The 24,399-nt window shown below is 39.0% G+C and overlaps 1 protein-coding gene across 3 annotated transcripts in view; it reads right to left on the bottom strand.

The window, feature by feature from the left end:
• Positions 1–3,646: 3,646 nt before the first annotated feature.
• Positions 3,647–24,399, bottom strand: part of VEGFC (vascular endothelial growth factor C) — an 82,351-nt gene continuing 61,598 nt past the window's right edge. For 2 of the 3 annotated variants that reach the window (XM_042470717.1, XM_042470718.1), the window contains exons 4-7: positions 17,176–17,327; positions 14,772–14,881; positions 14,124–14,457; positions 3,647–4,146 (exon numbers count right to left, since the gene is read on the bottom strand). In XM_042470717.1, the coding sequence (XP_042326651.1) occupies positions 4,032–4,146; positions 14,124–14,457; positions 14,772–14,881; positions 17,176–17,327 (711 nt within the window). In that variant the 3' untranslated portion in view covers positions 3,647–4,031. Of the gene's footprint in view, positions 4,147–9,300; positions 9,392–14,123; positions 14,458–14,771; positions 14,882–17,175; positions 17,328–24,399 lie in introns of all 3 variants that reach the window. The other variant, XM_042470719.1, reaches the window with a different exon arrangement.

The following is a 24,399-nucleotide window of genomic DNA, read 5'->3' as shown; positions in this document are numbered from 1 at the left end:
ATGAGTTGGGATTGACTCAAGGGCTGTTAACAACAATCCTAATTCATGAGGTGGCCTTAAAAGTTCTGCTTCAGCCGAACTGTGGCACTGATACTGGTGGTCAATGGCCTGAACTGTATAACACAGAAACACATACATATACATGACCTTTGGTTTCTCCTGAGCTTTGTTAAATAAACACATTTAAAGAAATCCACTGCAAACCAGTTCTTACTAGGGCTAGGAGTTAAACATCTTCTTACATATATCACACCATACATGTGAAGTCACACTCCTCATTGAAGTTAATGGGAAAACCTTTGTCTACAAAGATTGGGCTATTGCAGATTGGGGCAAATATGTTAATTTACAGATTATGGACACTTTCTCTGGAAAACATTTTTCATGTGCAACTGACCACTGGGTTGCCATTATTTGATATAAAAACAAGCATGTTTTCTGCAATAATGATGGCATTACTAACTTGGAGATTGCAAAGATTTTGGTTTTCGGAAGGGTAGTAATGGAGACAGGAGGACTGTGGGGATAGCACCCATTATAATTGGTGCAATTTGAGGGAGCAGATTTCACAATCTTCTCCATGCTCTTTCACCAGGTCTGAATTTACATGTATGAGGTGGGGGGAAGGGAGAGGGGGTCAAGACTGGTGAAAGATGAACCCAAACTAAAACTCAAAGGTGAACTGTCGAGAAAAAGGAGAGAGGATAACTTTCCTTCCCATGCTGCATAAATTCAGTGGTGGGTGGTGAGCTGCACAAGAAACCTTGCACCTCTGTAGAGGTATAGTAGGAGAAAAAAAGGTTCTAGAGCTGGCTGGTTAAAACGTGGAAAAGTGATTGGCCAAATTCCCTCCTCCAATACTGCAGGGGTGGGCAAGTGTGGTCCCCCAAATGCTGGACTACAGTGCCCATGAGCTTAGCCAGCATATCAATGGTGAGGGATGCTGAGAATTGCAAGTCAACATCTGCCCACATTCTCTGTTATACGCAAACATTCTCTGTACTCTCAGATTACGACCTTGCTCAGATTTTCCATACTCAGCATTACAGTACCTCCCTTTCTATTACAGTGTTCCTTAAGATATCACATAATACCATCTCTGGGCCAAAAAGGGTTATGTGTTCCATATGGGACTATGCTTTTCATGGTTATATAAGCCCTATGTAGTCATTTTATCTTTGTGTAAGCAACATGCCAACAGGGGAACAGACTAACCCCACCTCAGGTCTGTCACTCTCTTCACCCTGAGAGTGACAAATTTGAATAGTAGAATTTGCCCTATGCATGGACACTCTCCATGTGATCAGGAACCAACCCCCCACCCTTCCATGGAGCCCCCAGTTGCATAGTAAGCATTAATGTCTAGAGAAGCTCTCCTATTCAAACTTGTAGCTCTGCATATGTGGAAAATGACAAAACAAGGCATGGAAAAGGCAAGACTAGACTATTCTCTTTTTTGTGTTTTGACAGAATACACTTAGATAATCACTGCCAAAATGACCAAAAAATTGGTCTTAAAGCAAATCAAGCATGAACTCTCCCTAGAAGTCAAAATGACCAAACTGTGACAATCCTACTTAGACCATGAGATGGCATGACTCATTAAAAAAGTTGATCACCAATATCCCACATCAGCTTCTTGTAGTTATTAACTGCCCTTGAGTCGACTTTGATTAATGGTGGCAACCCTGTCAATGAGACATCTCCAAGGCTCCCATCCTCTACCTCTCTGCTTAGGTCTTTCAAGCTCAGGTCTGTGGTCTCTTTGATTGAGCGTTCCACCTTTGCTAGCACCACTGTCGTTTCTAATTATTTATTTTGCCTCATGATGTGGCCAAAGTACAATAGCCTCAGTTTAGTTATCTTAGCTTCCAGAGAGAGTTCAGGCTAGACCTGTTCTAGAACCCATGTTTTCACTTCTTGGCTATACACAGTATTCTCAGTATTATTCTCCAGCACCACATCTCAAATGAGTCAATTTCTTCCTATTGGCTTTCTTCACTGTTCAGCGGTCATATCCATACATGATGGGTTATACAATGGATTGGACAATCCCCACTTTAGTTTTCAGAGCTATGTCTTTTCACTTTATAATCTTGTCCAGTTCTTTCATAGCTGCCCTTCCCAATCTGAATCTTGATTTCTTGGCTGCAGACTCAGTTCTGACTAATATTTGAATCAAGGTATGGGGATTCTTTGACTATTTCAAATTTCTCATTGTCTAGGATGAATTCTTGTTCAGCATTAATCTAACTTTGGCACATTTCTCCTTGATCTTCTTTAGTAATGCTCCAGTTGTTTGTTTTTGCTATTAGTATTGTGTCATCTGTGCATCTTAGATGGTTAATGCTTCTCCTATCTTCACTACTTATTCCTCTCCCCCTGCTCTGTGTACATCAGCTACTCAGGCCTGGGACAGACTGCCCGAAAAGGGCAGCCTGCCGGCGGTCTTTTTTCCTCTGGAGGGAAGCTGCAGCTGCCAAATCGTGTGGCTTCCCTGCAGAGGAAAAAGAACCCAAGAAAAGCAGCTTCTTTTTAAGCTGCAGGGGCAGTGTAACAAGTGCACCACTGGCACATTTGTTACGTATATGCTGTACGGCAGTATGCGGATGCTGCACAGTCCTTACGTAACAATGGTGGCGCTCGTGTACACAGGACATCGCCATTGTTATGTCACCCATATGTTCTAGGGTTAGGGACCGTGTGGTTGCCGCATGGTCCCTAACCCTAGAATCAGCGCTGGTATGCCATTTTATGGTGGTATGTACCGCGCCTCAGTTACAAGTGCACAACTAAGTAATGTCTCCTGGCCTGACCCTCAAGCCTACCATCTACACTGAGCAAAGGAGGTCAGTTCAGCTTCTGATGAGGATACAAGAAAGATGACATTTCCAAGCCTATCCTGCTAGCAAGAAAGGCTGTGATGAAGGATTGTAATGAGGTCCTGCTTCTGACTGTTGAAGCCTTACTTGTTGGCAGGAAGGGCTGGAAACATCCTTCTCCTTGCACCTTGATCAGCAGCTGGACAGACCTCATTTACTCAATGAGACTGCTGATAGTTCAGATGGGCTTGGGGTGAGCATTTAAGATCATGACAATAACACCACCATCATGACTACATACAGAATGCCAGCTGACAATGCTTGGAAGGCAGTAGAAAAAGAAAAAGACAACTTCACAAGTGGACAGACTAAACTAAGAAAGCCATAGCCCTGAATCTGCAAGACCAAAGCAGGGCCGTTGATGACAGGGTGTTTTAGAGATCTCTCATTCACAGGGTCGCCATACGGTGAAGCCGATTTGACAGCAATTGACAGCAAAGGACTTCAGAGTGAATCCACATAAGTAATGTATGTTCATTCTACCCCGGTACAGCAACACACTTGGATGAAGCAAGATTCCTGGGACTGAGTACATATGAGGTATGAATTTAAGGTCAGATTTTACAGACATCTGAATGAATACACAGTTTGAACACATAACCTGAGAGCATTCTTATAACCTTTTGCTTGCTCATTGATATAAGTATGTGTTGTCTTCTCAAGTAAAATTAACATTACATTGTTCTGAATTGCTGCTATAGAGATTAGGTAACAAGACAGAACACCAAACTTGCTCAATAACATATAATACAATTTCATTTTATTTAAAACATACTTTGTACAATATAAAAATATTGATCACAGTGAGATTTAACAACTGTTACTGCTATAAACAAGAATGCAGTACAATATTTTTTAAATGGAAATAAATTATATAGTCATTATCTTTAATAAAAAAAATCACAAGGAAGAAAACCTAGGATGTTTGGCCAGTAGCAAAATTTAAGTCCATAGTGAGTTCTTTATAATGAAGAAAATCCCAGTTTTTTTTAAAAAAAAGCATTTGTGTCCCATGTGTCTCAGAGAACAAATGAGTCTGTCTTTGATAATCCTATTAAGTTTCTTCTGCACAGTAAATCCAAAATATTAGCAGTCTTAAAACAAAAAGAGAAAAAATGTACACCAAATTGCCACAGGTTATTGGCTTCTCTAATTGATAAGTGGTCTTTTCCAATATGTGGGTACACAGCGGCACACTTCTTCACTGTAATAAAATCCAGGCTCACAGCGTTTCGTTCGAACTGTACATGGTGGTCTGTAGCAACTGAAAGAAGATGGGAAAAACAGGTTTTGGAATTAAAAAATATATATAAGGACTTAACATAAGGTGAAAAGCAGAACAGGATGTTCGGCTAACTTTGCTTTGGTGAGCAATTAAGATTACTTTTTAACTGTGAGCATGAGGCCATCAAGTTACCGTAACTTGTCCATCTTAGGTTTTGATATGGATTTTTAGGAAAAGATATTCACCCTGCATGATGGCAAGCTTATGTTCACAAGCAATATGGCACTGAATTCTGGCAGTGAGTGGGGATGGGAGGAGAAGGCAACTGTGGGCTATTCTGAGCCACTCTGTTAGCCACTCTGGGAAACAGGATTTTGGCTCAAATGGGCCTCTTGTCTGCTTAAGCGGGGCTTGTGGCTCACCACAACACTCACTCCTCTGAATGAAATAAGCCCAATCCAACAAATTGTCATTGGATTTATATCCAGCCTTCCCTCCAACAAGCTCAAAGCAACATATATACATTTTCATCTTCCACCCACTCACTATCACTAAGTCTACAGAGGAGGTTAGGCTGTGAGACTACACCAGTAAGGCTGACACCTCTCTACACATTAAATTCTGCTACTGAATATAGAGCCCTCTCCAGCCATTAGCATGGATACTGTGATTTGGATCAGGACCTTAGTATAGTATAGCAAGTGGAACAGGGGCATTAATCCTCTGCCCTCTGCTATGGTTCCAATCCAGACCTATGAGTTCCACTGAACTATTCTGGCAATGCAAACTTCATGTGCAGAGTTAATCAGTCTTAACTGGTGTGGGAAGAAAAAGGAATTAAAGCCCACCTATCCTTACATCATGGTCACAATCCACATCAATACTTACAACTGCAATTTGTATGTGGGAGGGTGGGTGGAGTTAAAAGTCCTCCATTAGACAGCTAAGGTAATGTGCATTTTAAAAGCAGATTTTAAACTGGAACTCCCCAGTTCTAGTCCAGCAAAATAACCAATACACCAGACAGTTTCTTTCACAGTTTAAATAAATGTGGACCTTTAATAATAAGCACACATTATTAATGTGGGCTGACATCCTGTTGGGAAATTATGCCACTGTAAACTGACTTATGAATGCATAAGGTTGAAAGGCAACCTTGTGCAACGTTAGCATTTTCAGGAGAGGAGACACAGCTATGCCATTGGAACCATTATACATGTCGAGCCAGCAGGGTGGCCACAACACAATGGTCCCAATGCTCGTGTCCTGATAGGCAATATGTCCTGATGCACAATGGGAACTTCCAGTTTCACAACAAGACATTCTGCATGGTGTCCCTCTAGCATGGTTGTGTATCATGTCAGTTGCATAGTTCCATTATCCTAAAATTACCATATACCTTGTAGCCTCTGATGAAGGATGTTGCCCACAGTGTGTACTGTATAACAAACTATACAATGAACCAATATCCATGAATATAAAAAATAATAATAATGAAAGCTTGTCTAGTTATCTAGGCTAACACTATCTATATTTTTAATAGTACTATGTTTCTTGGCTAATTGCGTCTTTAATCCTAACTAGGGTAAATCAGATGAAATCAGTTAGATTAGGTTATTCTTTTCCAACAATTCATTTTAACAGCACTACTTTAGTTGCAACTAAAGTTGGCTTGAGTATATTATTTACAGGATTTGGGAACCTAAATAATTCATCCACAATGAGCTCTCCTACGGATTGGAGCTATTTTTAAAGTTTGCCAATAATTTCTCTTGGAAATAGTATACTTTTGAAATATGGCCTCTACAAAACATAGACTTTTTTTGCTCATTCTGTTATACCAGTGGAAGCAATATGCAGCTTCACCACGTATTATGTACAACAACTTTTAAAAGAGATGAAAACAGGGCAGTAATTTATATCATTTTAGTCAGGGAAGTAATCAAATATTTTACCAGCTAACACTTCAGGCTTACAAGATAAATATTTTGCATCACTGGATAATTTGTTTCTACAAGGACTGAAGAAGAAAATCTATAAACAAGTATGTCATAGCAGAATAATTTCTTGTTGTCAAAACACGTTGACCTAACATAACCTCCTGCTGACAAAGCCAAATAGCCTCTGGTGTATAACGCAGACAAAGTACTAGTCATTGCTTTTTTTCAAACACTGGCAATGAATCAAAAGTGAAAGTATATCTTTCAGGTTTCAACAAAGATATATTTTAAATTTGTTTTTAAAATGTCTCTTCTGTTTTCATGCAACATAGCATAATAATGTTATACTGACATTCCTCCTGATTAATATTTGTCAGTTCACCAATATAGTAGAAGCATGGGTCTCTCCCACCATCATCAAAAATTGGAGGGAAATGGAAGGATAGAGACAAGGGTTAGCTCCTATCCTTTCTGATCAATGCAATTTATACCCAGAAGGCTGCCCAAACCAGATTTGTGCTGTAACTAGTGGCATCACTAAGGATGGTGCCACCCACTCCCTTGATCTTCTCCCATACCACACCATACAGAATCCTTAGCCATGTTTTTGGTACTAATGTTACTTATAAATTGTAGTTTACGTATATCAATGAATGTACAGTAATGGCAATAGTATATTGTAGTTTACGTATATGGCAATAGTACATTGTAGTTTACGTATATCAATGAATGTAAACAACTAGCAAAATTAAAATTATACCTAGAATTCAAAGATATAGCCGTGTTAGTCTATAGAATCATTATGTATAGAGACCTTGTAGCACCTTTGAGACTATGGGGCAAAACAGACGGCCCTAAAGGGGCGGCTTGATGCCGTCCCTTTCAGCTCTGGACTGGGCCCACAGCAACCACATTTTGCCAGTTCTTTTTAGAGCAGCAAACTGCCGGATCGGGCCCCTGGCATGAGGTTGCTGCAGGCCCAATCTGGCAGTTTGCTGCTCTAAAAAGTACCAGCAAAATGCTGCTCCTTTTCAGAGTGGTAAAAAGATGTCCTTGCCGCTGTGGCGGCAGCTTTTTGCCAATTCTTTGGTGCAGTGTGTTTAAATGTTGTGCCAAAGAAACAGTGTGATGCCACTTGTCATGTGGTAGGGGGTGTGGCGTGATGCCGGCATCGGGAAGGAGTTGGGGTGGCCAGCATGCAGTCGCCATGCCCCCACTCACCTCGATGTCGGCGTTTAGTGCTGGTCTGTTTAGCCCCAACTGAAAGAAAGAAATTGGCAGCATGAGATTATGTAGGATAAAGTCTACTATGCATCTGAGTAAGTAGACTTTAGACTATGAAAGCTCATGCTACCAACTTCTTTATGTCTGTTAGTATCAAAGGTGCTACAAGACCTCTCTACATTAAAATGATACCTTTAAATTATAATATCATACGCACAGCCATTTACATATACATTGTTTCATATAGTTAAAAATTTAGTAAGATGTGATTTTTTAAAAAGAAAATTGAAAGATAATTAAAATGTTGATTTTTTTTTAAACATGGCCTCTCCTTTCTCCATCCACTGCTCCACACCATCTCTTCTGATGAGCTCCAATATTTTAAAGGAATGTAGCTGAACACCACAGCTCATTTCTGCCAAAAGGCAGATGTTTGGGGAGCAGTGGTGTTAGCCCCTGTTAGGATATCTCCTGGTGTGATCTGCACCTCCCTTGTGACGCCCCTGGCTGTAACCTGTGTCTTGAGCTGAAGGCTTTCGCTGTATCATGTTTCATGTGGCTTGGAGAAGATGAATATTCCTTAAGTGCATATGTTCTCTACAATCCTTCACCTTTGAAATGTTTCTATAAGTAAAGATATCAATTTGGGTAGATGGAATCAAGCTCAAAGGATGCACAGAAGCCACCCCACATGCTATAAAACTCCTCATACATGAAATATTCTCTATGTAGATCATCACATATTATGATCCCATCTGCATTTAAAGAATTATATCATGTTCTAGGGTTATACCATGTGTGTATGAGGAAACGTCTAGGCATGCTATTTGTTACACATGACAATCACCATAGGTTAATATATTAATTCTCACATTAAAGAGCATTTAATATAGGACTATTGTAACACATAAAATAACTCTCAGCCTGATTATTTTTATAGTTTTGTAGCAATGATGGAATATTTGTCAATGCATTACTATTTGTAATCATCTACAATTCCACAATTATGTGTAACAGAACTTTAAACACCTAGATACCCAAAGCCATGAAAATTAACTACAGCCAAGAATGGGACAAGGTTACACCTAAGACCTAAACCTTTTGCTGCCTGTAACAACAAACTAAAACTATGTTGGCTGAATTCAGGATGTTTTCTTCTAGATAAAGGGGAAACTTTGGGAAAATCTATTGTATCCTGTTCTAACCTCAAGGCCAAAGCAATAGTAGAAGCAATGCTAGCACCAACAGAAATCCTCTGGATAAAACTATTTGGTAAGACATCTTGTAGGATAATTATTAAGAGGGCTGTTAAGAAATGCTCACATGGACACATTTCCCTTGGGAAGGGACTGATCTACCAAGTTTAAAAAAGCCAGTGTTCAATCACATTTCAGGAACACCAATTACAAACTTATGACACAAAGGTAAGCAGCATTAGCTACTTCTGTGGGGATGTTCAGGTAGATTGTGCCATATTTGTCTGTTTGGATTATTGCAGGACCGTTCTTGGATCTGCCCTTTCTACAACAGAGATAGCCATAGTCTATATCAAGGACTGGCAACTTTTTTGCTCCCATTATATATCATGGATTATGGACCACATCACATATACAGACACACTCGTGCATGCATGCTCCCCATCTCCTTCCAGAGTGTGCAAGAGTAGGGAGTTTAAAGCAACACATTGCACTCCCTCAGTCAATCAGTTGACCTATGCTGTCTTCTTCATTTAAACTGAAATCTTGACAGCTTGTGGGTGCACAAGTGTTTGTTTGTGCAAGCTATTGGGAATGCATCTACGCTGGGGAAGAGGGCCCCTGAGGAGAGTTAGTCCAGGGTGTCCTCAACTTTGGAAAAACTGACTGCAGCAGGTACACAAGAGATGGTAATGTGAAATTATGGGACACAGCAGTGGCAATGGGCTGTTGTGCCATATCACACCATGTGCCTCCAAGGTCCATATGGACTTTGAAGGTTGCCAGAAGGTAGATAGTGACATAATGCAAAAAGCAATGATAACATTACACACCTGTAAAGTTCATATGAATAAGGACTGTTTCTTGTTCCTCTTTCAAGAGAGTGTACTATTTCTTCCTTGGTGTGATAAAACTGGGCCAAAGCTAACAAAATGAAATTCAACACGGAGAAATGTAAGGTACTGCACTTAGGGCAGAAAAATGAAATGCACAGATATAGGATGGGGGACATCTGGCTGAATGAAACTATGCGTGAAAGGGATCTGGGAGTCCAAGTAGACCACAAGTTGAACATGAGTCAACAGTGCGGCAGCTAACAAGGCCAATGTGATTTTAGGCTGCATCAATAGAAGTACTGTATAGTGTCTAGATCAAGGGAAGTAATAGTGCCACTGTATTCTGCTTTGGTCAGGCCTCACCTGGAATATTCTGTCCAGTTCTGGGCACCACAATTCAAAAAGACATTGAGAAACTGGAGCGTGTCCAAAGGAGGGCAACTAAAATGGTGAAGGGTCTGGAAACCATGCCCTATGAGGAACAACTTAGGGAGCTGGGGATGTTTAGCCTGGAGAAGAGAAGGTTAAGAGGTGATATGATAGCCCTGTTTAAATATTTGAAGGGATGCCATATTGAGGAGGGAGCAAACTTGTTTTCTGCTGCTCCAGAGAATAGAACGCAGAACAATGGATGCAAACTGCAGGAAAAAAGATTCTACCTCAACATTAGGAGGAACTTCCTGACAGAAAGGGCTGTTTGACAGTGGAACAAACTCCCTCGGAGTGTAGTGGAGTCTCCTTCCTTAGAGGCTGGATGGTCATCTGTTGGGGATGCTTTGATTTAGATTTCCTGCATGGCAGGGGGTTGGACTGGATGGCCCTTGTGGTCTCTTCCAACTATGATTCTATTAACTATACAGCAGTAAAGAGCTTCAAAGACTTCAGCATTTTATTAAACAGAAACAACAGTTTATATGAACATCCAGGGTGAATCTGCCTTTGAAAATTCTAGTAAAGATACCAATAAATTTGGATATGAATTCACTTATCAAATTTGCCCTTAAAGATATGCTACCACTGTTTGCAACACTATAAACAATTATTTCTATGAAACTGTAGCAGCATCTTTAACACCAATATAACAAGTGAAATTAGATTTGAAATATTCTAGCATGCAATTTTATAATAGGTTTCCAAAGGTAGCCAATAATGGCAGATACAGGTATGCATATGAACATTATTGCCCCTTGCCCCTCCTCCCAAGGTTTGGATCAGGAGAGATCTTGGTGGTATTCCATGTTTGTAACATTATAGTTGCATTACGGCCAATTCTTTCAACAAATTAACAAAGCTATGAGGAAATCAGCAAAGAATGGGGAATATAGTACACAGGAGCTGCGATCATCATGGACTGGCTTGCCACATCTTGTGCAAAGCCTTCTGTATAACCTGTCACACTAGCTTAACTCATTTGTATAATATATACACTCCTGTATCTCAAGTTACATCATGCCTGTTAAAAATTTAAAACAGAATTATTTGGCAAAGACATAATCCTGAAGTATGTATTAAAACCTTGGCTAAAAGGAAAAATAATCCATCATGGATTACTTATCCAGCTACAGGTTTTCATTGTGCAATTTTCCCTCTATTGAATGTATCCATAAGACTGACATTGGGTCATAGGTGTATGTGGTCAAGTACCACCACCATAACCCCATATATACTTTCTTTCTTTGTGGAAAATTAATAATAATTGTTGTTAAAAATAATTTTAGAGTAGTATTAAGTATGTACTATTCTTTTTACTGGTCAGGATCACCCATGCAAGCCTATCACCTGATCATACTTGAACGTCTGAATGAATCAAGATAATGATTTCTGCTTTCTAAAACCTGGTAAAGTTTATGGCAGTGGTCCCCAAATTGAGCTCTTTCAGGGATTTTGGACTTCAGCTCGCAGAATACCAGATTATTGGCCAACATGGCTGAGGTTGCTGGGAGCTGAAGTCCAAAATCTCTTAAAGGTCACAGTTTGGAGAGCACTGGTTTATGGTATCTCTGGCTTTGTACTGAGGTTTATAAAGTAACATGATACCTCATTACTTTCCAGGTAACAGCAGCGAAGGAGTTCCCATGCTTCTCAGCTCAGTGCTGAGGATCAAGTAGGCATCTTGTGGCTGCAGTGATAAATTGAAATCCTTTGGGTCAATCCTAACTAGAGTAGAAACACTGAATCAATTATTAAATGGTGAGTCAACACATAGGCAAATTCAGATGATTCAATGAGTCTACCCTAGTTAGAACTAGCAACAGGACTTAGGGTAGAGTCTGCTACCTCACTCAATGGTATCAAGACCAGCCAATATCTGCAGATCCCTGGCTGATGATGGACCACTTGCTCTGAGTAATCAGATACTGAATAAATCAAGAATGGAAAAATCAGTGTCTTGTTGCTGTCACCTGATTGCTCTAGCCACTGTTCTCATCCCTGCCAATATGGACTTAGGTTCTACTACCATGAATCTGTCATTGGTGCTTATCCTGTCTAAAAGCAACTGTTGAGTATAGAATGCATACAGCCTTTGTAATTTTGCTCCTTTAAGCATACAGCAGCATTATGGAAAATAGTCATGTGGCTTTGACATTTAGCCTAATAAACAGTAGCTCTTTAAGTTATAAGGGAGAATAGGTTTACACACCATCTGCTAGAACCATAGAGTTGGAAGGAACCACAAGGACCATCTAATCCAGTGGTTCCCAACCTGTGGGTTGGGGCCCCTTTGGGGGTCGAAGGACCCTTTCATGGGGGTCCCCTAAGACCATTGGAAAACACCTATTTAATTACAGTTATGAAGTAGCAACGAAAATAATTTCATGGTGTTGGGGTCATCACAACATAAGGAAGTGTATTAATGAGTTGCGGCATTAGGAAGGTTGGGAACCACTGATCTAATCCAACTCCCTGCCATGCAGGAGTATACAACTAAAACTTCCCAAGAGGTAGCCACACAAGCTCTGTTTTAAAACAGAGTAAAGATGTTCTTCCTAATATTTAGGTTTAACTTGAATCCATTAGTTCATTTTTCTACAGCCTGGAGATGCAAAAATAATCTTGCTCCACCGATCTCCACCAATCAAAGAGCCATGGTGGTGCATTGGTTAAATGCTGGTACTGCAGCCAAAACATTGTGAGTTTAATCCTAAAGGCCTCCAGGTTCATTCAGACTTCTATCCTTTCGTGGTTGTTAGAATGAGTACTCAGCTTGTTGGGAGCAAATGGCTACCACATTGTAAACCACTTAGAGAGTGCTATGCATTATGAAGCAGTATAGAAATTTAAGTGCTGTAGTGCTATGGCTATCTACTCTATCCATAGTTTTGGCTTGTGTGGAATGGGGAAACTTGCACTTAGTGCAAACAAAATTTGCCTTTTCTCCTTTCTAGTCCTAAATGACTCAGATCATTATCTTGCCCCCTCCCCTGATGTACAGTGTATCTCTGTAAAATAGCTGGAAAATCTTTGCTACAGACAAACGGACATGATTCTAAACAGCCTGGAATGCAAGTGTATCATGACCCTAAAGTGCCTAAAATGCAGGTTGAAAACAGAAGTGTTCCAACTAAGCAAAACTTCTTTCTGGCATGCTTATTAAAAGTCCTTTAATTTAGTGCAGCATGTCATTTGTATGTGTTTAAGAAAACAAAGTTTTCCCTTGTCCCTTATAAACCCTGATTTTGGCAGGCATTTTTGATTTTGCACACTCCTATGCACCTAATGCCATCTTATCTAAACCCTCTACTCTGGTAGATCATAAGGTCACAAGGTACATACTGAAAATCTATGCATAAAATTTGATTCAAACACCCACAAAGTCTTTCCAGACCAGACTTAAGTTTGTTGCTTTGAAGGCAAAGCACAGAAATTCAAATGATTACATCTGAATACTAATATAACCCATGACCATTTAACACAACCCATTACCATGTGCATATAATACTATCATAACATGAATAGGAATAAATGTTCTGCTTGTATTTTATTTCATAAGAAGAGACTAAAGGAAAGGCTCAGAAAACAACAAGGTTATTTAATGTGAAGAAAGATGTACTGCTTTATCATATAGTGATCAGTTCCCTGCAGATTTCTGGGCTATTTGAAATGGTTCAAATATTGAAGCCTACATGACATACTACAAGGTTTGACTAAGGACACCTTAAAATATAACTTTTATCAAATTTTTAGGAAGATAGAATGATATTTAGTATGCTGTAATGAGAAATGAGATGATTTGGTGGGCAAAGAAGTAGTAGCTCCAAAGGATCTCTTTTAGTATAAATCTGAATTATCACTGGTCTTTAGGAACAAATATAATACTCCCATACTGGGATGATGTATGATTACATCTAAGCACCATTTTCTATCCAGGACACATAACAAATGTAGAGCAAAGAGCATGCTTAAACTTCAGATGAGTGAAACATTTTGTATGCTGCTTTGCCTTGATAAACATCAGACTCATCTGTCAGAGATCAAGTACACATTGTGATTGACAAAACTGAGAAATCTAAGGCTGCATTTGCACTGCAGAAATAATGCAGTTTAGCACCACTTTAATTGTCATAGCTCAATGCTATGGAATCCTGGGGTTTGTAGTTTACTGTGGCACCAGAGTTCTCTGAGAAGGCTAAATATCTCAGAAAACTACAAAACCCAGAATTCTATAGGATTGAGCCACAATAGTTAAAGCTGTGCCAAACTGCACTACTTCTGCTGTGCAGATGCAGGCTAAGAAAGTGTGTCCAATTTCTTAGTGAAAAGAGTAATTGACTTTTATTAAAAAGCATGACTACAAAAAACATTTCAGTTGTTCTGCTTACCTGCATGTTTGATGATGAAATCTTTTTCCTTTTAAGAAACACTTATTTGGAGATTCTACACATTCACAAATACATTTTGCAGGATTTAATGGCTGATTTCTAGGACATGTTCTTTTACATACACATTGGCACTTTTCTTCATCAAATTCTTTGTTGGATCCACATGAGCTTGGCAGCAGTTTATTTTTACACGTGCACTGGCATGATGTTCGGTCTAATTCTTTGTGAGGTCCACAGCTGGAAGGCCTCACTCCCCCTTTACAGACACACTGACAGGTTTCTTCATCAAGTTCCTTATTAGGTCCACAGATATCATGGTATCCATCAGAAGCATCTAAGAACATACAGCAAAGATTGGAAAAAATAAATTCTGTTCCAAGCTTTGCAAAAAACTGGAAAGCACATTTGCTAATTTCATATTGTTGAGCTAGTAAATTGCATCTTTCCTACTCATGTCTAAATCAGTTTATAATACCACAGAGTGGAGGATGCAAACAAACAAACAAGCCATATTCTACTGTATAAACTAGTAGTTCTACGAAATTAAATCACTTTTAATCTAAGGAGGTTTGTCTGGATTTAGTTTTATTAAAGCAAAAGGAAAAATCCAAGTAAGTGCATTTAGTCTTCTAAAGCATATTTGCTTACCAGTATCCCCAAGGTAGGATGTGAAACTGAAGTCATGTTGTGCCAGACATCTGCAAATGTGATTATTCCAGATATGATTTTTTGGACAAGTTTTGTTTGCCACATGACACCTAGGGGTAAAAAACACTACTGATTTATTACAATGAAAATGCAAGACAAGTGCTTCTATACATGGATCACAGATATTTCAATACACAAATACAACCCTAGGAAGCTTTGGTTTTATACACATTCTATGCATTCTGTTGCAGTCTGCATTTTCTTAGTCTGGACAAAGCTGGTAAAAAGCTTGCTAGGTTATAAGGATCCAATTTAATCTAAGCCAGAATACATAACATGACACAGGTGGTGATTTAGTGCATTACATAATGAAAATGCCATGCTTTGCCTTACTAAAAAGTTTCCAATAGAAAAACAGATCTGTTCTGACATACACTCAGTAAGGCATAAAGCCATCACAAGGAAGAACCCAGAAAGGACAAGACTTAGAATAGTCAACACTGGCATTATTCATTCAACATGCTTCCAAATGGAAATGGACTATTAAAGAATGTTAAAAACATTTGTCCCAGTCAAGTAAAAGCAGTAAGTTCACAAAGCTGTTTTCCATGTTACCTATTTTCTAGATATATGCAGAGCAAGCACAAATGGGTGCTTTGGGCACACATCCCTGTGTTGTGGGGCTACGCATCATTGCCATAGCTGTATTCATATAGTACCACAGAATTAACAACCCTAGTGGTCTGCTGCTTGGGGGAAGAAGAAAAGGCTGACTCCAGTTCTCTGTTCTGTATCCCTCTCTTGAACTGGGGATCAGTATTACTGAATGGACCTCCCAAGTGGAATGCTTAAAGCAATGGGAAATATATTCACAGTACAGCAGAATGTTGTTTGATCAAGTGTCTAATACTTTTCCCCTTTAAATGCAGATGCTAAAGATTCTGAACACAATTCACTCATGTATTTTTAAAAGCTACTCCTGCAGTTAGTGTGACGAGGCATGATCAGAATAGAAAAATGTATTAAGAACAAAATATTTAACTAAAAGATACAGAGGTATGTTATACTTTTATCATGTGTATCTTAAATTCCACTTATAAAAAAGGGAACTGATTTAAACAACTAAAGTGGCACGCTTATACACACTTACAAATGAATATGTCCCACTGAAGTCAGTGCGGCTTATTTCTGAATAGATATGCACTCAAAAATGTCCAAACCAAGGAACAAAAAGAAGAAACTAATTGCAGCAGTTTTCATATTTAATATAAAAGTATGGGAAAAAAATAACAGTTAAGGGAGTTTATTGTAAAAGATAGTTGACAGGAATAAAAAGACAAACATGAAATGTTTGCTAAATGAAAAATAATCTGATTCTAGTTAAACCCAGGATAACTAATACAAGTTCAGCATTTCAAATCTCTGACAATGAATTAACAAAATCTAAAGACTGTACACTCAACTAGAACAAAGAAAGAAAAGGGAAAGTATACTGTCTAGTATTCCAGTTAAGCGGATGACACAGTTCAAAATATGAGACCTGGAATTTAGGCTACATTCTAAAGTTCCACCAATAATTTCTCAAGAAGATTGTACTTGTAGAGGTTTGTTAGCATTGTTTCCCACCAACTCCTACTGCGGTTGAAGGTCTCTCCTGGATCACGGAAAATTTGCAAATCTACATTCCCAGAGTTATACTAATTTGTGAATTAAGATCCAATTAGAAAACTGGGAATTCCACATAAATCATGGCTGGAATCCCGTGGGTTAGCTTCAATTAGGGCAGAACCATTGGCTCAATGGTGAGCCAACAAGAATATCAGTCTAGTTGATTCCATGGCTCTGCACTAGCTGGGATTAACAGTAGGACATAGTCTCCAAAAACTGAGGGCTAGATTAATCAGCATTTTTTCCCAGAGGCTTGAACTTATCTGCTTAGGGATACTTGTGTAATGGCTACTGAATTGAATAACTGTTGAACTGAAAAATATTCACAATCTGGACTGAAACACAGTCATTCTCCAAATAAATCAAAATGGAATAACTGTCTTGTTTTATTATAGTTTCACTGAATAATTTCACTATAACCATAGTTCTGCACTCCTTCTATGTTCCATGACAAAATAACAATGTCCGTCTGTGCATTAATGACAATGACTATGTCCATCTGTAAATTAACTTTTTACATAAAGTGTATCACATTATAAGCTTTATGATTGAATTTACAAAAAAACAACCCCAAGCCAATTTCTCCTGTAAATTAACTATATATTTAAATTTAAATCACATTCCATTTGCTAATAACCTAATTCGCTTTATATTCAGAAACCCATACAAAAAGTTTAACTCTATTTTAGAGATTTTCCTAACAATGTAGCAAGAACTGTGGAAGTTCAATACTTACGGTGGTTGTGTCATGGGTAAAGAGCGCCTAATGATTGAATGAACTTGTCTGTAGACATCCAGTTTGGACATGCACCGACAGGATGTGTGATTGGCAAAACTGATTGTTACAGGTTTGGGACCATGAGACAGTGGCACGGTTATTTCAAACAACTGTACAGAATGGAAGAGAACAACAACAAGAAGGCATTACAAATCAAGACTTTATGAAATCCCAAGGTGAAGATAATGCTTTGTCAAACAAATTATTCTTCAAAATGATTTCTCAGAGGCTGAAATGTTTTTAATCTGAATTATTTTTTAAGTGAAAAAGGCTTTTCTCTCCCTGCTCCAAGATGCTTAAGCAGCTCAAGGGAGTGTTGGTGGGAAGGTCAAGCCCCCTTAGTCAAGGGAACACAATACTTTGTGGGTAGAGCTTGGTTGTAAAAATGAGCAAGAATACACTAATCTGACATGACTGACTTTAACTATGATAATATATGTTCAATGAAAAAACTCCTTCACCTGATGAGAATTAATGGCAAACATGTTCTTATATGGAAGGAAGTAAAAATTGCACCCAGAGGCTTGTGCTGGAACCCAGCCAGGTAAATTACAGTGGGAGTATGTGCTTCAGACAAGTTTAGTAACAAACCTTTTTGGTGGTGGTGGTGGTGAATTTTGTAACCTTGGTTCCTGCGACTGATACACAGTGTGAAGAATCTGGAGTCATAAGGCTGTATAAATACTGCCATGGATAGTGGACACTTAAAACTCAATTCATCCACTGTCTACAAGTGACATTCATTTATAGAGGTGTACTGCTCTAGCACTGTGTGTACTTCTAGGCCTTCCAAAAATTCTGTCAATACTGAACACTGACACACAGTACAGATATAGCATAAGCTTTATTGGTGGCAAATGATGCAGCAGATGGTACACAGTGAAAAAGCATCCTGCTTCTTTTGCTGCTGCAGTCTATCATCCCCTTACAGCAAATGGCAGAATTAGGTGCCAAATTAATTCTACCCAGATTATCCCCAGTAAACAATCCAATTCATCCCCCATGCTGGTATATTAGGTACCTGGGTTTGGGTGCTGTGTGCTCCCTCAGCCAAGGCCAATGGAAGAACGTCTTCCAAGGGTCATATAAGTGCAGAAGCAAGTGAATAAAAGCAAAGTGTGCCACCATGACACATTCACCACTGCCCATTAGCAATGAGAACTGTGTAAGCAGGTTAATAACAGGTAAATTTACTTCCTCGGGCTTCATATATTTTTCCAACCTCAAACTGCCAAGCTAATGCAGAGTACAAAACAAGGTCACTAACACTACGTTTCTCTGTAGTGCACAGCTGTTAACATTTGGTCATGATGCCAATAAGGACTCCAAAATATATGTGACTGGTAGCAGAGGCCTATTTCATCACAACAGGTAGCCTGCCTGTATAATGTTGCCAGAGAAGGTGCTGATTCCTAACCCTTCTCAAATGTGGGTCACATTGAAGGAAATATACTTTGTCCTGTCATATCAATGGAAGATACTGAGAACTGAACTATGCCTTTCTTCCATGGCCCCAACTCTTTCATTTTTAAAAAAATAAACTTTAGTATCCACTAAAGACAAAGGAATTTTAAGATTTATAAGCATTATAAATCTGTAGCTAGCAATTAATATAACAGAATAGGCTTTATTAAGATGCAGACCAGCATCATGCAAATGTATAAGTCTAACTTAGCTTGTATATGTTTTCGAATGTTCAGGACAGATGGAACATTCAGCTCTGCCATCTGTGCTGACCCCATGTCTTTACCTGACCTCTTCCACAGTCATTTGGTGGCAGGGAATTGCTGGCTGTGCTTCAGCAACTAGCCACAGGACAATCAAGGCATACTTCCAAGCATACAGAGAGTTCTCAAGAATCCAGGGGGATAATATTGTTTTTCTGTGGCTGGCTGCTAACCCACAGCCAGCTGCTGCCTGGTTGTCCTCTATTATTCCCTTGCCACTGAATGGCCATGGGAATAACACTATGACATCAGGAGAGATAAAATAAGGGCTAAGGGACGTAGAAAAGGTTTCTTGCCACTCCTGGTGAAGATTTATTCTCCAACCTTGTGATTCAGAATCTAAGAAATAGTATTCACAGGTTAGAATGTCATATAATTTTGCCAGTAATTATGCTAGCAGAACTACCGTAAGTTACTGTGTGCACTTGCAGAGTGTATATAATTTTCTTTACAGTTGGAATATTTATTTATTTATTTATTTATTTTATATCCCACACTTCTCCTATCACAAGACCAAGATGGCATAGTTAACAAATGGGTAGCATTGATCACATAAATCATCTCTTATTTTTTAACTTAGTGGTTCTTATTTAACTTGTCCATGAATGATAGCATTATATGTCAATTAAAACTTTTCAAGTTGATTTCCAGCCTGCTGTCACTTCTAGTCCAGCTGTTGTCAACCAGAAGGTACAGTAAATAAAGTTTGATGGAGTCATTTTACAACTTTCTCCCATCTACAGGGATAACATTTGTACTTTTGTAATTTCATTTGCTGCCTGGAAAACCTCTGAACAAAATGGGTACAACCTATGTAGCTCTGTGCCCACACATTCATACCCTTACCAATATTTGGCTGTTCTGTATATGTAGCTTGCCTTCAATGGCATTAGTATCAGCAATGTAATTTTTTAAAGGTATTCTCTGGCTGAGATTGTTATTAAAAGAGCTTTATTTCACATTTTGGCTTATAAAGCTGAAGCTAGAATGATCACCTTTTAGCATGTTCATGTTCACACTCTGGCTTCTGAATGTCAACCCAAGAATATGACAGAAACTTCATAGTTGCATTTTATGTATATTAATGATTATATCTATCTTTTTCAATCCAATATTGAAACACATAGGGTTAGTTTACACGTTCAATACATTATTTGATCATTCTACATCAGGGTGCTCAAACATTTTGGCTCTGAGGACATTTAGTACTGGAGAGGATCTGGGGCTGCACATAAACACAGTGCAAGATGTTTTAACATCAGTGCATCTCAAGCTACAGAATTTGACGTAGGGGACCAGCAACCCACCCATCCTTAAAGCCAGGGACTGGTACTTTTTTATGCCCACTGGCTACAATTCTTCCTTGACTGAAAACTTGCCAGGAACCTGAAGCTTGTGATTTGTGGACAAACAACAGTACATTGAATATCACTTGGGCAGCTCTACTTATCATCAATTCTCTCCCAGAAATCCTATGCAAAATTTCTGTATTTTAATTCATATTTTCAGGGCAGCCTTCATGTCTCACTCTTCTTAAAGTGTCACATAAAGCTAATTATCCGTCTTTTATTTTCAATTGCTCCAGCATAAAGTTAGTGTGGAATCAGAATTTAGAACTTTCCAGCTCTAAGCAAATCACTTGAGAATCGTACTGATGGCAGAGATGAGAAAAATATCTAATTAACACAACTGATCATTCTGTTTGATCTATCTAGCTTGACTGTAGCTATCTATGGAAGAGGTTTAAGCCTGTGGTCAATGATTCCACTGAAATCAGTGAGACTAAAAAGTGCTCAGCATAATTGGATTGTTCCTTTCAAAAGAATGTTCTAACATATAAACTCAAAACCAGTCTTTAAATGAAAAAAATAGTGATAAGTTGAGTTAAACTCTCTTACTTATGTCCTGTATATTTTGTCAATAAAACCAAGATATATTGCAAAACCAAAAAACCCAACATCTTTTAAAAGAGAATTAGGGTCTATATTTAATATATACACCAGTGTTGATAACACTTACTAAATCACCAATGTTTTTGCACTGTATGACAAAAATGCTTGGGAAAAACAGTCCCATATTTCACAAATGACTCAAGCATTCCACTAAAACATGTTTCTCCAAAGTGTGTGTGAAAATTATGTATAAGTCAAATGCTGCAAGCCACTTAAAACTGTCTGCTTACGTCTGTGAGAAAATACTCTCCAACTATTCTGAGAGATGTGTTCCCTACTGAGAGTCCTTGATGGAAGCCATGGGCAAAAATATTTTTGTCTTTATAGTGATCTGAACAATGCAAGAGTATGAAAATCTCAGTTGCTCCACAGTGACTTCAGGGATCATTGTACCGTCTGGAAGCTTCTATATCAATCTGAAAATTCCTAGCCCAGATTAATTTGTCCCTAGTAACCATAGTTGCAGAGATAAGCTTGAAAATGTAATGCATATGGACCAGACTTTAATAAAACAGAAGGTCAGCAAAGAAATGTTTACTTAACATTTTTGAGATTCCTTATTCACTCAGCTATATAAAATACTGTTTTAATGGGGTGATCTGTGACAATACTTGAGGCGGCTTAAGATGTGGCAATTTTTACTGCTGACTGTTCTGATGTTATTATGCTTCTGAACATTCAACATACTAAAATAAATAGCATGTTCTTATGTGAGGAAAATGTTCACTGATAGAGTCTAATGAAATATCTTAACAACAGCCCAAGTGGAAAGACAATCCCCAACCACATCCTGGCATCCACTGTGTTTATGGAAAATAAAGCAAAGTATATTTGTAAGTTGTTAAATATAGCTAAAATAACTGTGATCCTTTGGCTGTTTATAAGCTACTTATGTAATTTTCCATAGAAAACAAAAGATCACAAGAAGAGCTGTCTTTAAGCAACCAAAGGCCTGTCTAGTTCAGCATCCTGTATCCCACAGCAGCCAACCAAATTCCTATTAATATATGCTAGTTTCTAGTATGGACTCCCCATGAAGAATCTAGGGAAAACCCACTTAAAGAAACTGGGTATTTTGCTTGCTAGTGTTGTCAGTGAATTATTTGGGAAGATAGAGTTTCTAAAGTGTCTTCAAGTGTCTTAAAATTTTCAATTTTATACCTACTCGTATTTTCCTTTCTTGTTTCAATTATTTGTGAGGCACCTTGGCTCCCTTTCTAGGAGAAAGGCAGCATAGAAATAAATAAATAATAAAGTCCACAGCTCTGTATTACATACTATCAGCTGTTCTTTCTAGAACAGATGACCACACAGTCAGAAAAGAGAGATGTAGTAGTGATGGGCGACTTCAACTATCCTGATATTTGCTGGAAGTCAAACTCAGCAAAATCCTCAAGGCCTAGCAAATTCCTCACTTGCCTGGAAGACAATTTCATGGTCCAAAAGGTGGAAGAGGCAACAAGGGGGTCAGCTATTTTAGATCTGATCCTAACCAACAAGGATGACTTGGTTAATGGGGTGCAAGTGGTGGGATCATTAGGTGGAAGTGACCATGTTCTCCTGGAGTTTGTAATACAGTGGAAAGGAGAAGCCAGGCATAGTCAGACACGCATCCTAGACTTTAGGAGAGCGGATTTCAGTAAACTTAGAGAAGTATTGAGGGCAATTCCATGGTCAGAAATACTAAAAGATAAAGGAGTTCAGGACGGATGGGACTTTCTCAAAAGGGAGATACTGAAGGCACAATTTCAAACAGTTCCAGTGAGAAAGAAAAACGGGAGGTGTCTCAAGAAACCAGGATGGATGACTAAGGAACTTTCAACCGAGCTAAGTTTGAAACGGAACATGTATAAGAAATGGAAAAAGGGGGAAATCACAAAAAAGGAATTCAAAGAAATAGCAGGCATGTGTAGGGGTAAAGTCAGAAAAGCTAAAGCGCAGAACGAACTCAGGCTTGCTAGAGAGGTTAAGAACAATAAAAAGGGCTTTTTTGGATATGTCCACAGCAAAAGGAAGAAGAAGGAAACAGTAGGGCCACTGCGTGGAGAAGATGGCAAAATGCTAACAGAAGACAGAGAAAAGGCAGAATTACTCAACACCTTCTTTGCCTCAGTCTTCTCAGAAAAAGAAAAGGGTGCTCAACCTGAGGATAATGGAGCAGAGGACAGAATAGAGGAATTTCAGCACAGAATAAGTAAAGAGATAGTAGAGGAACACCTTGTTAATCTAAATGAATTTAAGTCTCCGGGACCAGATGAACTCCATCCAAGGGTATTAAAAGAACTGGCAAATGTAATATCGGAGCCATTGGCAATAATCTTTGAAAACTCCTGGAAAACAGGAGAGATCCCAGCAGACTGGAGGAGGGCAAACGTTGTCCCCATCTTCAAAAAGGGGAAAAAAGAGGATCCCAACAATTATCGTCCAGTTAGTCTGACATCAGTACTAGGAAAGATTCTGGAGCAGATCATTAAACAGAGAGTCTGTGAACATCTAGAAGGCAATGCCATAATCACAAAAAGTCAACATGGGTTTCAGAGAAACAAGTCATGCCAGACAAACCTAATCTCTTTCTTTGATAAAATTACCAGCTTGGTAGATGAAGGGAATGCTGTGGATATAGTATATCTTGATTTCAGTAAGGCCTTTGACAGGGTTCCCCATGACATTCTTGCAAACAAGCTTGTAAAATGTGGGCTAGACAAGGCAACTGTTACATGGATCTGTAATTGGTTGACCAGCCGAACCCAAAGGGTGCTCAACAATGGCTCCTTTTCATCCTGGAGAAAAGTGACCAGTGGGGTCCCACAGGGCTCTGTCCTGGGCCCAGTGCTATTCAACATCTTTATCAATGACCTGGATGACAGAATTGGGAGCATACTTATCAAATTTGCAGATGACACCAAATTAGGGGGAATAGCTAATACCCCAGAGGACAGGATCAAGATTCAAAATGACCTGAATAGACTAGAAAGCTGGGCCAAAGCTAACAAAATGAAATTCAACACGGAGAAATGTAAGGTATTGCATTTAGGGCGGAAAAATAAAATGCACAGATATAGGATGGGTGACACCTGGCTGAATGAAACTACGTGTGAAAGGGATCTAGGAGTCCAAGTAGACCACAAGTTGAACATGAGTGAACAGTGTGATGCGGCAGCTAAAAAGGCCAATGCTATTTTAGGCTGCATCAATAGAAGTATCGTGTCTAGATCAAGAGAAGTAATAGTGCCACTGTATTATGCTTTGGTCAGGCCCCACCTAGAATATTGTGTCCAGTTCTGGGCACCACAATTCAGAAAGGACATTGAGAAACTGGAGCGTGTCCAAAGGAGGGCGACAAAAATGGTGAAGGGTCTGGAAACCATGCCTATGAGGAACGACTTAGGGAGCTGGGGATGTTTAGCCTGGAGAAAAGAAGGTTAAGAGGTGATATGATAGCCCTGTTTAAATATTTGAAAGGATGTCATATTGAGGAGGGAGCAAGCTTGTTTTCTGCTGCT

The sequence above is a fragment of the Sceloporus undulatus genome, chromosome 5, assembly GCF_019175285.1.
Source record: "Sceloporus undulatus isolate JIND9_A2432 ecotype Alabama chromosome 5, SceUnd_v1.1, whole genome shotgun sequence".
NCBI classification, from domain to species: Eukaryota; Metazoa; Chordata; class Lepidosauria; order Squamata; family Phrynosomatidae; genus Sceloporus; species Sceloporus undulatus.
This window is presented reverse-complemented; position numbering and strand designations above follow the sequence as displayed.